Here is a 16,406-nt window from a genome sequence, read left to right as displayed (position 1 = left end):
ACTCTTAACCTCGTTTTCTATTTGTATGAGTCATGATTTTACTTAAAAATATATAAATAAAATATCCTTTAACAATTTTGGAGACCCCACTAAGATAAGCAAAAGATTCACCTGAAATTGCCAGAAATGATGTAGCTCATACAGAACGAAGCCCAGGCACACATTTTTCTTGGCTTCCACAGGTGAATTCAAAGTGGAAACAGAATTTCGTTGACTCTGTTTTTCTCATTTTAATACTACTCCCTATTAATCCTGTGTTTTGTTTTTGGTTCATTTACAGCTGATAAGTTATTCCTGTTGCTAGCTAAAATGACTGGAAATTTGGTGATCTCTGTATATGGATTAATGTCTTCTGCTCCCAGTTGAGTGAGAAACAATGGAGAATATAGTTTGGTAGTTTTCTGTTTGTCTATTTGTGTATTTTGAGCACAAATAAATTAGGATTTTCATGCCCACAAGAAAGGAGAATAACTGGTATCTGGACCATTAAGTTTTTGTGTTTCTGTGTTTATTTTTATCTGTGTATGAAATTGCAGAATGGAAGAGATAGGCTTTCTCTGTATCTATACAGTATGTCTATGTATCTAAAATTCAGAAAGGCTTTGTCTCTCACTGCAAATGTAATGTTTTCCTGTCTCCAAATGGTATTAATCAATTAGATTGTAAAGTCTCTTAAATTAAAGGAGGTCTGTTCTGATTGACTTACAGAGAGAAATAATGCTTATGTAATAAATGTTCCTAGAATTCCCCCAAAATAAACTTCTAATACTTTAGATGTGACCCACCCCCCTCACTTCACAAATTCAGACACTCTCATTGAGTCTCCTTACATTTTTAAAAAGTCCTCACCTGAGAACATGCTTAGCGAGAGAGAGGAAGGGAAGGAAGGAGAGAGAAACATAAATCCATAAATGCCCCAACCAGAGATTGAACCCAAAACCCAGAAAATGCCCTGATTGGGAATTGAACCGGCAACCTTTTGGTGCACAGGATGATGCTCAGCCAACTGAGCCACTCCAGCCACGCAGTGCCTCCTTACTTTTAATGGCAATATAGTTGTTTGCATAGTGTCAATACGAATCTGTCTTCCTTTTACTAAGATATAATTAGAAAAATTGTAATTTAATATTTAAGAATGATGCTTATTAATCAGGTATAATAAATCTTATAAAGAACTAAGGTTGACTTTATGATGCCAATGCTTACAAAGCCTCCCAAACTGGCCAGTTATAAAGTTTACAGATAAGAAACACTCCTTGGCAGGCCTGAGACCCTTAGAATATTTAAAGTACCTCTGGGAGAGAGGAATTTACCCAAATGCATAGGTCCTGTAGTTGAAATGGAGTGGACAGAGTTCCCTGGGCTTGATTTCTAGCCTCTGTAAAGTAAATAATAGAGGCTTTTAGAGTTCTATCTGAATTCCTTCGGAAGACTTCCAGCAGAGCAAATTTGAAATGCCCTACATGGTGAATTAACATTCTCGCTACCCCTATGTAAACAACCAGGCCAAACCTAATGAGACTAACCTTAGTCTGTGAACATGTATATATTTTTTGGAGATCACTTTAATCATAATGGGAGAAGACGGTAAAAAAAGTATTTTTTTTAAAGTTTTGGAATAAGCAAAAGAGATGGCTGAATGCCTTTTCAATGGAATGCTGCAGCTGCCAGGGATTATCTGAGCCTAGTCTCAGAGGATACTATTTTACAACTGTAGAGATTAAGGTTGACTTGCAAAAAACTCTGATAATAATGCAAATAGTTCTATCTATAGGCATGAATGGAAATTCTGTCTGGTGTAGGAACACCCCTCCTTTCCATGGAAAAGCCAGTTTTGCATCCATTTGTGAATTTATTTCAATATCCCAGTCCTACAAATGTGTGCTCTCTGGATTCTCCTTTAAACCAGTTGTGACATCTTACAGATGCCCTCTTTTAATTGATGAGGTAAATAAAACCTTTGACATGTGTTCACTTTATATTTGTATGAGTCATGATTTTACATGTTTTTTAAAATTATCTTTCAATACCATTGTCTCATTAAATTTTCATAACACTCCTACTTTCCTGTTGAATAGATTAGGAATTGAAAGTTCATTCATTCAACCAATATTTGTTAAGTGCCTAGTGTGTATCAGGAACTACTCTGGGGGTTAAGGATGCAGTGGTGAACCAGAGAGACCTCATGGAGGTTCTAGCAGTGAAGACGACCTTAAATAAACCCACAAATAAATATATAATTACAAACTGTGATAATATTTGAAGAAACAACAACAACAACAACAGATGCTTGAGGAAGTGACTTGTACAGGCAGAGGTAAAGGCACTGGTGGGGGCCTGATGTGAAAATGAGTTTGCCTGAGAAGGAACAGAGAGAAGGCCCCTGTGGGGGGAGTGTAGAGAAAGCAGGGAGATGAGATAATGGTGGTGAGGGCCAGGTCAGGTGTGCCTTGTTTATAGAGTTTAGAGTTTATTCTAGATCAGAGAGCAACTTGCCTGAGGTCACAGAGAGCCTGAGTTGAAAATACGGTTTGTGTACTACTGTGAGACATCATTCTTAACCATTAAAGAAGAACCTCCCTTTTTTTTTGGATTTGGCAAGGTAATTCAAGAAAAAGCAGGGAAGTTTGCCCTGCATTTTCCAAAATGATTCTTTCTTCTGGATGTTGTTCATCTTTCACCTCATGCTGGACTTGTGTAGACCTAGGGTGAGGCTTAAGTGACATTTAAGAGCATCAGAAATATGTAAAAAATCTCCATTTCTGTGGCTTGTGATTTCCTGAAGCTCAGATTACCTTGCACAATGCAAACATATGGCAAGTATTCAATAAATACATGTCCATAAATGGGTTGATTAATCACAAATGTTATGATAGGCCATGTGTTTTCTGGTAGATAATTAAGAGATAAAAATGTCATTTTTTTTTCTGGACCAAGCTACCATGTTTATAGATTTACCTTTGTTTTGCAGCATTTTTAAAAAAAAATTGTGTCTATTGCTAAAGCATGCATTAATTGAATGATTTATTTGTTCACTATTTCATTCATTCTAACTGATCTAGGAAGAATATAAAACGGCACTAAAGCAAGAAATAGAAACTCTGCTGATGTTATTCAGTACTCCCAGGGAGTAAATATTATGTAAACTAACAAAAAGCATATGTCACAAAGATTTATGAACAATGATGGTCCATAACTAGGAAAGTAATAGTTATAGTTGTGGGAAGCTTAACAAGTTGAGAGACTTATAATGATTCTGGGTTCTCTTGAGCTTTGCTAGCCATCCACCAGCAGGTCAACAAACAGAGAATATAGGAGCTATAAGACTTTAAATCTCTAGGTGCCAGAAAAACCCTTGGGAACCAACTTTAGGTCCAAAATACCTCCAGACAACAGATACAAAGTGAGATAGAAATGATTAAAGACCAACTGCCTCACTTGGTTATATTAGAGATATGAAACAAGACTATAAAATGTTACCAGGATAGCATCAGAAACTATCTACTCAGAAGCTTGAACATTTCTAGAAATATCACTTAAACACAATACTTTTAATATGTAATAACTCAACACTTAAATCATATTAAATCTATAGAATGATGGATTTTAGAGGTGGAAGGGGCTCTAATGATCATCAGTCCAACCTTACAGGCCAGAGTGAGGACTTGACTTCTTTAAGGTCACCTAGGAGAATTAGTTGCTGAGCCAGAATTGAAACTCAGGTCCCCAACCCCACCTCAGTTCTCTTTCCTTTAGATTCCTAGACACATAATATGGTTATTGAATCACTAACCTTTACTGGCATCTTTTTGTAAGACTGGCACCGGGGTGAAGTAGGGATTCGTGCGGTGAGAAGCTGGCAGAACCGTGAGGCTGCTGACGGTGGGCCCTTTCATTAACTTCTGAACGCTCGCCTAGACGGTCAAAAATCTGTTTTCAGCAGACAGTTTTGCTTTCAAAATGAAGTTTTCTTCTTGTAAACAATAAATAAGATTATGAATAGTTTCATTACGTTTTAATAAGGTAGCAATATCAGCTCCAATTTTATTGCTCATGAGTACCCTGTGCTATTGTCTACTGTGAGGAGTTTGTGTAATTTAAAATAGTTAATTAAATCCAATTAACATGTTGTGATTTCCACTATGCAAAGTCAGTATAGTAGTTAATAAAGGAACATTAAGATTTTGTTCAATTTTAATGACTGTGATATAAAAGTGCTAAATCTTGGCAGAAGAGGTTTTGAATACAACAAAATTTTGTACTAGCAAATTTCCCAGGAAATACATATTAGAGTTTTGAGGATTAAAAAAATAATAATAACCTGGGAGAATTTAAAGATAAATACATCAGTCAACACTCAGATGAGCTCTGAGTAGACTCTTGCAGATCTCAGAAATGGTGAGGACATAGATCAGTTACAGAAGATGATTACTTTTCCTAAAGTCATAAAATGTTTTATTATAATTATGAAATATGAATTGTTCCTATTAAATGATGTCTAGACTTAAAAGATTATATGTATTGCATATACTAGTAAATCACATTTAATTGTATAGCTCACTAACAATATTTTTACCTTTATTATGGGAGGTGATGAATTACCTGGGCCCTCTCAGCTAGGAAGATGCAACTGTTTGATATTTCTAGACTGATTTAAATTTTCAAGTCATTTTCCAAACATGAATTAATTTGCATAGCTTCTAAGGGAACCAGGTAATGATTTGCTATTTAACCAGGAAAGAACCAGGACAGAATGGTTAGTAGATTTGTTCCCGGTCACACTGTATATTAGATATGCACAGATATACACACTTAAAATATACTATGCACACACTGGATATACACACTTATAATTATACAATTTTAAGATGAATCTGATTTTACATTAGTGAAATTTGCCATTGGACTTGGATGTACCACACCTTATTGCTCATCAAGGTCATGGTGACCTTAAGGAAAAAGAAAGGGAAAATTTCACCAAGACTCATGGGAGAAAAATCACGTTACAAAACAAATACCTGTTGGCTGAGCAATGTCTGTGTGAACAATGTTGGTAAGGCCCCCCTGCCGGGATGTGGTACTATAAGAAGCTACCATCCCATGAACACCGAACCTTCTGACGCTGTTTGGTGAGGACAGTTTAAAACGACTTCAAATAGGATTTTTTACAGGAGAGAGGACTGTAAGTGCAACCTGTTTCCTTCCAGGTGAGTTGGAGGAGGAAAGGGAAGTGCTATAGGCCTCGCCTTCAGGAGAGTGAGGAGCCCTTAAGCACATGGTGTTGTCATGGACCTGGGGTCCTGTGGATCTGCCTCCGTCTCTTCCTCATCTCCAGCTCTCCTCGTCACAGCCCTCCTCCAGATACAAACAGCTCCCAAGATCTTCTCCTCACCATCGAGGCTGAGAGAACCACCCAGCATGCTGTTCTCCAGACAGGGCACATTCAGAGCTGAGGATATTCAACACCAAAAATGGCAGGGTCTCCTCTTTTCAGATTGATATGAGGGTCAGGGAGGCAAAGGTAAATCAGAGGAAGGAAGAAAGATTCAACTTAAATAAAATTGTCAAGCACTGTGAAGAGGTAAAATATGGGTTTGACAGTTCCAGGGCACACAGCAAATTTATCTGGATTTTCCGAAAGCCTTTGACAAAGTACACCTGACAACCTGCTCTTGAAAGCTAAAGTGGCAGGATCCGACATAAAACACCATGTAAAGTATGACACAGAGGACAGGGCAGAAGGCAGGTGACATTCGGATTCTGTCAGGCAGTCAGCACATTCATAACGCTGCTTCTTTCATTCTTCCAACTACATCAATCTCAACAATGTAAAAGCCAGACCCAAAGGCTATGCAGAAAAGGCAGTGCGGGGGGTGTGTGTGTTTAGGGACATGGAAGGGAGTTGATATCCTGGCGGGTTTATAGAAATTAATTCTGCAGACAGTGTCACTGGATGTGAAACCTGAGCCCTCTCTCCTGCCCGTTCCCATGGTAAAGATAACCACTTCTGCATATGCTTGGTTGGAGGGAGAAGGACTGTAGCAACCGCATTCATTGAGCACTTACTGTATCACACTAACTTTAATACAATGAGCATTAAATTTCACGAGCACTGGAAAAGCTTAGGGCTGTGGGAGTGCAGAAGAGGGAGTCATTAACTCTGCCTGCTGGTATGGCAGAAGGCTTTGCAGTGCCTCTCAACCCTGACTGTATGTTAGAATCACTCAGGGAGCTTTTTAAAAATACCGCTGCCTGGGCCCCAACCCTGGGCCTTTAAATCCTAATAGCTGGGCTGGAGCCTGGACTTTGATATTTTTATAAAGCTCCCAGGTGATTCTGATGTGCAGCCAAAATTGAGATGTACTGCAATAAGTGATACTTAAATTGCACCTGAACAGAAGCATTGAATTGTGTCTCGCGGAGAAGAGGGTGCAATTACATAGGTAGGAAGAATGGTGGAGACAAAGTGAAATAGCACGCAAATGGATGAAATTCTTGTTGAAGGTGAGGAGCTCGAGGGGCTGGAGTATGGTGGGTGTATCAGGAGGGTAGGTCAGGTGATGAGACTGGAGAGCTAGGTAGAGATTCATGTTAAGTTAAAAATACCAGTTTTATGATTGTGATGATTGCCTAACACAGTGGTCGGCAAACTCATTAGTCAACAGAGCCAAATATCAACAATACGACGATTGAAATGTCTTTTGAGAGCCAAATTTTTTAAACTTAAACTTCTTCTAACGCCACTTCTTCAAAATAGACTCGCCCAGCCCGTGGTATTTTGTGGAAGAGCCACACTCAAGGGGCCAAAGAGCCGCATGGGGCTCGCGAGCCACAGTTTGCCGACCACGGGCATAACAGAAGTCGAATATCATCTCCTTCCGGCTGCTCCTTTATGTCATGCTTTCCATTTTATGCCGGAATCATGCTTTGGAGTTTGTATAATATGGAATACCACATTATAAATGAATCATATTTTAAATAGAACACTGTTCCTTATATCTGGTAGTTTATTACTGTTTCCAAAACTATAATTCATAACTCTATCACTTTATGCTTAAACCGTCTACAATAGCTTCACATTTTTTCAATATTTAAAAAACACACAAAAGCTTAAAGAAGAAAACAGCAATTACTTTCCTGTCAGCCAGAATTAATCATTGTTAATATCTTGGTGTATTTGCTTCCAGTGTTCTCAAATAGAAAAACCATTTTATTTTATTATCCTAGTAAAAATGATATATGTTCATTATAAAGATTGCAAATAATACAGAAACACACTAAGATACAAGTTTAAGGACCGCATTAGGTGACCCATTATTCCTGACATCTCTGGAATAACTGATATATTGTTTTATTAAAAAATTAGATTTATATTATATTTTAAACTTAATTTGACATGAATTTAATAGGAGGGGAAATGACTGAATTAAACCCAACAAATTATTAAACCTCCAATATTTCTTAACACCAATTCCTGTGAGTTAAAAAAGACTTCTCTGCAAGGGTTGGCCAGTTTTTTATTTAAGGGCCAAATAGTATTTTAGGCTGTTCAGGTTTATTGTATAAGCAAAAGGGTGAATCTATGTTCCAATAAAACTTTACTTACAAAAACAGGTGGTCAGCCCTCAGGCAGCACTTAGTGGACCCCTGCCCCTTCGTTACACACAGGTGATTATGAAAATTTTTCAATTTTTGAAACTACATGGTTTTATTTGGGATGACCCCAGCTTCAAAAAATGAGAGCATTAGAACTCTCTTGCTGCTCCCATCTCCCCTCCCTGTCCTCCCATTTTTTATTATATTATTAATTTTACACTGTCCAGTTTATAGGATTCACATTGTTTTGAAACCATAATTGCTATGATTGTTTAGTATTAATTCTACATGCAAATGGATCCAATGCTCACCAACAGTTTTTTTGTCCTGGTTTCTCTACAATTGACTTCTTTATTTTGATTGATTTCTTAATTGCCTGGCTTTGGTTATCAAGCAGTTTTTCCCAAGTGTTCAAGGGGATTTTACTTCTCTGATCCCTTATACTTCAATTACATCTGGGGTCATCCTTTCTTTTCTCAAAACGTGGTAGATACTGTACCACTGTTATAAAATCTGATGCCAGCTTTATTTTTTACCCCTTTGTAGGCGATTTTTCTTTCTGCTTGGATGTTTGAAGCATTTTTTATTTATTTGATGTTCAGGTATTTAACTTAGGAAACACCTTCATGTTAAATATTCTAAATAAAAATTTCCTGGGATTCAGTGCTGTTTTTTCCACCTACAGATTTAGTTCTTCACTTCTGGAAATTTTTTCTTACATTTTATCTTTGGTACATCTCTTTCATTTGCCGGGTTCTCTGTTTTAGGGACACCGAATGCCTCTAAATGTTGGCTCATCTTTATATTTTATATTGCGATTCCTAACTACTCATTCTCTCCTGGTTCCTTTTAGACTAGAACACCCTATGTTTTAGCTGAGCACAGGCTATACAGTTCCAGACTACATTTCCCACTATTCCCTGTGGCTAAATGTGGACATGTGACCCAATTCAGACCAATAAGATGTGAGTAGAAGAGATAAGTCTAACCTTTGGGACATCTAAAAGTTCTTGCCCCATCTTTATCCTTTCTTTGGTGATAGAGAGAAGCCAGTTTCAATCATTGAAATGAAAGTGTCTGTAAACACAGAAATGAGGAGATGATGGAATATCAAGATAGCAGGAACCGTATCTTGGATAACTTCACGGAGCAGAGCTGTTCTGCCAAACTTGAATTTCTCACCTGTCCACTATTTTGTGAATGAGAACTAAACTAACATATAAGGTGTTATAGTTTTCCATTTCTTTGTTACAGCAGCTTAGCCTGTTAAGAAACTAATATACATGTGTATTAGCTTCTAAATAATTTCCTTTATTTTCCCTCTGCATTTACTGTGCTCTACAGTCTTTTCTTCATGTCAATATTCAGCAGTGTTAGTTTTTTCTATTTATAGTTTATTAGTTCCATAAAGCATTTTGGTATTCAGTTTGTTTCCTTATATCTTTAAACTCCCTTTTGTCTCATTCTGCTATTTATCATCTCATAGTTGAGCTCTAGTTTTACTTAATTTATGGTCCAATCAAGCTGTGCTATAATGTGAAGAAATTGTGAGAAAATACCTTCTGTTCCTTGGGTTATGTCTTTTTCAAGGTTAGGCTTTGTCTTTTGTAGCCCATGGTCCTCCCACCCTCCTCCCTTCTCTTCTTCTAGCTGTGGGTAAAATACTGAATTTATGTAATAGATCAGTGTAGTGAATATATCATTCCTATTCCCTTTGCACATACTCAGGCAACTGCGCAGACATTCTGCTTGCTCTGATGTAGTATCTTCTCCCCCACTGTCCTGTGCCAGTGTGTCTTCTCTCCCAACACAGGAGAACTGGTTACCTGGGTTTTCTCTACCGTTTTGTTACCTGAGGACTTGGGTGGGAAAGGCCTCTGTTTCGGGATGTCCACAGTCTGTACACTCTCCTCCCTCTCCTGAGATTTTGAAGAACTTCCTCTACCAAGGTTTGCTCTACCTAGATGAGGATGAGGCCATCCCTCCCTACCCCATCCTCAGGGGCTTTGGCGCATTTTGGTGGAATTCCGAGGACTTCGCCGCTCTCGAGAAGAAGCAAACACATTATTTACTTTCCAATTTCACCTGTTTATTCCACGTTCCCTTGTCAGAAGAGAATAAAGATAAGGATGCCTGCTTGAATGTCTTCCCTCCAGATTTTGTAGTGTTCCTGAAAATCCCAATATTTTGATCACTTACCCGTAGTATTTCTGAGAGGTAGGAAGGGTTTAAGATTAAAGCTATGCTGTACCCCTCTGCTCCATAATCTTCTACTTGGTGAATTTTCAAAACTGTGCACAACCTGCATGACCATATTTGGCAACCCTGCCCCAACCCTCTTCCCCTTATTATGGATGGGGAAACTAAAGGTTGGGAAGGGAAAATAGCTGGGGCACACATTCAATATGCCTTTTAGCTCGGAGGCAGAACTAAAATGCATGCCACTGCTTCACGGCTCAGGTCACCAGCTCTGCCCCTCTGTTCTCAGGGCAAAGCCCTACCACACTCCTTTCCCAGTGGCATGTAACTTAATATCGTAAGAGTCTCACGTTCTCTTAGACTAAGGTTTACTAGCATTCTTGGGCTACAAGAAAACTCCCTGGAAAGGCATTAGTAGTATCAAAGCAAGAATACTGGGCTCAGTGCACCAGATTTGAGTCCTAGGTCTGTCACTTAATTACCCAGGTGCAGGGGGGAAGTATTTTAACTTTTCTGAGTTTGTTTTATCTTCAATAAAATAGGGATATTCTTATCTATAGGGCAGATGAATTTTATGTAAACGATCTGTTCCTGGAGGCATTTCATAATTCTCAACTCATATAATTCAATACAGCCAGACAAAAATGGCAGGTATGGCAAAGACTGCTGGCTGACCTTTAATGTGCTGCCCAGCCAGAACTACATTTCCCAGCCTCCCTTGCAGCTTTATGTGTCTTTGTGATGATACTCTGGCCAGCAGTATGGGAATTGTAGTGATTCTACTGGTTGAAATACAGACATGATGGTGGGAGCATCACAGTCTCTTAGATGGAAAACTTCCTGTTTAGGACAGAGTGATCCAATGGAAAGTGCACGAGTACTTGATGCTACAGAGCTGCCATGTCAGCCACAAATGATTTGTGCTCAAATTGTGACATGAGAGAACATTACTGTCATGTTCAACCTACTGTTATTTGTTATAGTGGCTGAACTCATATTCTAAATAATACAGGGTAGCTTTATTTACTCAAGTGGTGCCTCTCTGTGGAAAATTAAGCATAAATATAGCTTAAGTTCACTTAGACTGTACCAGCTGTGAATAAAAATGAAATTTTGTTTCATTTTTTAAAGTTGGGAGATTTGCATGATGTTAAACTTTGTGTATAAAGCAATACTTTATTGTTATTTTGCATCATGGTATTTCAGATTTATATAATCCAATTTCACATATGAATCAGAATCTCTGGTCTTCCATGTGGCGGTTGTGAGGAATTAATAAATTAATATATAGAGACATGCAACATAAACTTTTTTTCACATCATATTGGGTTTTATTTTTTATATAAATACTAGAGGCCTGTTGCATGAAGATTTGTGCAATAGGCCTTCCTTCCCCTGGCTGCTGGCACCGGTTTTCCTCTGGCACCCGGGACCCAGGCCTTCGCTCAGGCTGCCACCTTCCGTCTTTGCTCCGGCCGGAGCCTCCAGTGTTTGCTTGGGCCGGAGCCTTCAGTCTTCTCTGCTCCGGCCGGAGCACCACTCCTGTAGCTCCTCCACCTCCTGCCTTCCCCTTCATAGCAGGCATCCTGCCCTGCCTGGCCACTCCATGCCTGTGTATGCAAAATAACCCGCCATCTTTGTTGGGTTAATTTGCATATTCGTTCCTGATTGGCTGATGGGCGTCGTGGAGGTATAGTCAATTTGCATAGTTTTCTTTTATTAGTGTAGATTTTATTGAAGTTTAACTTTCATTTTTGAAAAGGCACCAATCATAAGGTTCTCAGTTGATCCACTTCCAAAAAGTGGACGCTGTGGGTAACTGACATCCAGAACAAGCAGAGCATGGCAAACCCCCGGAGGTCCCTCTCATGCTCCTCCCGTCACCACTATAACCCAAAAGTAACTACTGTTCTCAATTCTGTTACCAGCTGTTATTTTCCTGTTTTTGAGCTTTATATAAATGGATTATTACAGTATGTATTTTTTTTTGTATTTGACTTTTAAAATTGGTGTGAGATTACCCATATTTTCGTGTATAGCAGTATGTTCACATCATGAACTTTTAAGTACTAATTTTGAGTTAGAAATTATATTTATAGCTATAATCAGTAAGACTTAAGCCTCCAAACTTTCACTTTTTTGTATTGCTTATAATGTTCTTTCCAGAAAGTTCTCTGTCCCTCTCAGCTTTGGCTACTAAATTCCTGTCCCCTTTTTTACACCTAGCGTAAGGATAACCTTCTCTAGAAAATCACCTCTGATCTATTCCTCCTCTGCCTTCCTATAGCTTTCTTTTGTATATTTCTCTTATTACATTTATGACATAGGTTGTAAGTATTTGTATAGTAAGGCATTACAAAATTCAGAACCCATCTAATTCTATCTTATTATCTCATTTGAAGAAGGAATAGAGCAAAAAAGTGTTTTAAAAAATATAACCACAAGGTTTATCGGAAAGGAGCAATTAACATAGATATATTAGCAGATATTTTCTTTTTTGATAAAGGTATTACAGTGGCAAGACTAAATAACTGCCTAGTTACCCTTGTGGGGATGGTGGAGTAGCTTATAACAGACTCATTCTCCTGAAGATAATTATAAACTCTGGACTTTTTTTTTTTTTTTTTACAAAAGAAGATAATGTCACCAGCAAGCATGTATTACAAGAAATGCTTCAAGGAATTCTTTAGGCTGATGGAAAATGACACAAGTTGTCCCTTTCTTGTAAATATAAAAGACTCATATCCTTCTGGTAAATATAAAGACTATATTTTTCTTCTCTTAATTTCTCTCAAAGACAATTGATTGTTTATAGCAAAAAAATTATAACATATTATTTAGTTTACAATATATGTAAATTACATGACAACAATAGCCAAAGGATTGGGAGGTAAATAGAATTCAATGCAAGTTCCTTACATTGTATATAAACTGGTGCAATATTAACACCAAGGAAACTCTAAGTTAGGGATGCATATTGTAATCCCTTGAGCAACCACTAAAAATAATGCAAAAAATAATACTTTAAAGCTAATATAACAGAGTGTTAAAAAAATCCTTCTAAATCACATAACCCCAAGTCAGGCAGAAAATAAAGGAATAATGGAAAATAGAATATAAGTGGGGAAAATGGTTGTTCGAAATAAAAAGCTGTTCAATAATTACATCAAATGGAAATGGATTAAACACTCTAAAAAGGATGGATTACCAGACTGTATTTTAAAAGCAAGATAAAACCACATGTTTTCTATAAGAGATGAATTTTAATTTTAAAGGTACAGATTGGAGTAACAACAAAAAAAGATTGATATACCATGTCAGCCAAAAAAGGAGTGGCTATATTAATATCAAACAAAGTAGGCTTTAAGACATGGAGTATTATTTTTTAAAAAATATTTTATTGGTTTTTTTACAGAGAGGAAGGGAGAGGGATAGAGAAATCGATGAGAGAGAAACTTCGATGAGAGAGAAACATCGATCAGCTGCCTCTTACACCTCCCACACTGGGGATGTGCCCACAACCAAGATACATGCCCTTGACTGGAATCGAACCTGGGACCCTTCAGTCCACAGGCCAACGCTCTATCCACTGAGCCAAACCGGTCAGGGCAAGACATGGAGTATTATTAAAGAGAGAGATAAAAAGGTCAATTAGCCAAGAAAATACAAAAATCATAAACATGTATGTCTTTAATATTAACACAAAATGCATGAAACAAAAATTATCAAAACTAAAGGAAGAAATAGACAAACGTTAATCAGAGTTGAAGATTTTAACATTTCCCCCTCAGTGATTTGCATAACAGATGAATTTTTAAAATCAGTAAGGATATAGAAGATCTGCACATCACCATCAGCCACCTTGACCTAATTGATATTTATAGAACACTACAACCAACAACTGTAGGGCATACATTATTTTCAAGTGTACATGAAACATTCACCAAAATAAATTATATTCTGGACCATAAAACAAGTCTCAATCAACTTCAAATGATTTCAATCTTACAAAGTATGCTCTCTGACCATAAGAAATTAAATTAGAATTCAATAAGATTGAGGAACGTAAAACTATCCCCTAATATTTGGAAATTAACAACACACTTCTAAATAAATCACTAGTAAAAGAAATAAACCACTAGGGGAGTTTTGAATTGAATGATAATGAAAATGCAATGTATCAAAATTTGTATGTTGCAGTTGAAACACTGCTTAGAGAGACATTTACCAGTCTAAATGTTTATATTAGAAAAGAAGCAAGGTCTAAAGCCAATGATCTAAGATTCTAAAAGCTTTAAAAAAAAAAGAAGAGTAAAATAAACTCAAAATAAGTAGAAGGAAGAGAATACAAGAGTAAAGAGGATAAATCAATGGAATAGAAAACAAATAATAAAGAATATTAACAAAGCTCTGCCCCTCTGTTAATAGAACACCCTACATTTCTATTAGGGTGTGTTAACTTCAGTAAGACTAATCACGAAAAAGAGAAAACAGAAATAACCTATATCAGAAATAAAGCAGGGAGGGAAGGAGAGAGAGAGAGAGATGGAAGAAGAAGGAAAAGGAGGAGGAGGGAAAGGAGGAGGAGGAGGGAGGAAGAGAGGGAGGAAGGGAGGGAGGGAAAAGGCACACACACACACAGGGTCACAGTTCTCAGAACTGAAGTGGTCTTAGAGTGATAAAAAGGGTAGAAGTGACCATGGGATTGTGAACAGACTCAAAGAATGTGATGAATAGAGATGACCATGGAGGAGATTCCAGAAAAAAATATTATTTTGAACACATAGAGAAGTCTGAGTTCTGAGCGTCTGCACACCTTACAGGTCTTGTATATCACATTTAAGAAATGGTTTGTGCCCTGACCGGTTTGGCTCAGTGGCTGGAGCGTTGGCCTGCGGACTCAAGGGTCCCAGGTTCGATTCTGGTCAAGGGCATGTACTTTGGTTGAGGGCACATACCCAGTGGGGAGTGTGCAGGAGGCGGCTCATCGATGTTTCTCTCTCATCGATGTTTCTAACTCTCTATCCCTCTCCCTTACTCTCTGTAAAAAATCAATAAAATATATATATTTTTTAAAAAAAAAAGAAATGGTTTGTTATGATGCCCCAAAGCCCATTCAAGAAAATATTAAATTCCAGTAAAATATGACTAAGGAAGAAAATACATAATATCTTCTAAAAATGTCTCATTAAAAATAGTTCAATAAAATCCAGCACTTCAGCAACATCCTAAAGATTCAAAATGTACCTCAGTGTGTTAGTGACTCCAGGTGGCTCAATGGTATAAAAATTAGTCTGACTCTTTAACTGTATGTTTCCCAATTTTATGGGACCCCAAACTTTCCTTTCATGGAATACCTATTAACATTCCAAGGAACCAGTACTCTTTGGAATACATTTTGGAAAAAAAAACTGATCAAAGGATTAATACATAGCTAACAATTATAATTGCTATAATGTGTTAATATTATACCATTCTGCCAAGTTAAAAGATAGGTGATCACTTGATTTTAGACGAAACTTTTCTTCAGAGCTTGAAACACAATGGACTCAGGATTTTTTGATGGATTCAGACTGACAAGTAAAAATCTAATTATTTCTAGTTGCTATTTTTCTCTATATGTTTATAGCATTTATTTGTACATTCCAATTATTTAAATTTTAAAATTCTAAAAAATAATCACTAGAGAACAATAAAGTACTGGCATTTCACCCGAATATCTATTACATCTCATAAAAGAAAAAAGAGAGTGCTTTATAATCTTTGCCTATTGGTGGATATTATGCCACACCACTACTCAAATATTGTCACAAGAAATGGAAAGGAAAGCAACTGGATTACCTCTGCCTTTTATATAACGTTCCTTATGGAAACTTAGGGCTGTAAATTAAAAATTGATGCTCAGACAGAATCTACTGTCTCAACCTTCACTAGGGACCACATGAGAGGAAATGAGTTTAAATGGTAATCTTTTCAGTTAAGGTCTAAGAAAGGCTTTGTGAATGGGTTTATCATTTATTATAATTATTTTTGCTATTGCTACTTATTCCCCTATTAAAGAACAGTGTGCCGGTCTCCAGGCATTTTTGTTTAAATACCGGCTAGGGTCACAAGTGAAATGAAGTTTGGTCCTCATTTACCTCATACCAGCAGTTGGGTTGGCACTCAGCTGCAGAACTGCTGGGGCTCTTTTTATTTAATTTGGCATCCCTTCCTGAGCAGTATTGAGACTTTTACTTCAATGACTCCACTGGGCTTTGCCATCATGTCTATGCTGTATCAGTGAAGTCTGCAGAAGAGATGCCTATGCAAGCCCGAAAGGAGGCTGGGAGCAGGTCTAGTTCAGGTATTTTTGCTTAAGTCAATGAAGGACTTAACCTCCCCGCCCCCCATACAAATTAAATCCATTTTTAAAATACATTATTAATTTAGTAAGGAAACTGATTTGTGAGGAATAGATCATCTTAATACTGTGTGTGTGTGTGTGTGTGTAAAAGTGTGTTCTTTTTGCATAATGTCTCTTGGAATAATTTTCCTAAGTGCTGAATCAGACTCAGAGAAAAACATAAGTGCAAATTCTTTGTGAGCCATATATTAATGATATGACTTAA

General features: G+C 37.4%; 1 protein-coding gene across 1 annotated transcript in view; it reads right to left on the bottom strand.

Annotated features, from left to right (window-relative positions):
- The window catches only part of IQCH (IQ motif containing H), a gene marked incomplete at both ends in the record, with an annotated part of 213,432 nt that overhangs the window by 142,024 nt on the left and 55,002 nt on the right, over window positions 1-16,406 (bottom strand). The window contains 1 exon segment of the mRNA XM_079768988.1: window positions 3,794-3,914. Within this exon segment, the coding sequence (XP_079625114.1) occupies window positions 3,794-3,914 (121 nt within the window).

This window comes from Cnephaeus nilssonii, assembly GCF_951640355.1.
Source record: "Cnephaeus nilssonii genome assembly, chromosome: 4".
NCBI lineage: Eukaryota > Metazoa > Chordata > Mammalia > Chiroptera > Vespertilionidae > Cnephaeus > Cnephaeus nilssonii.
Note: the sequence above shows the minus strand (reverse complement) of the source record. Positions and strands in the feature narration are given on the sequence as shown.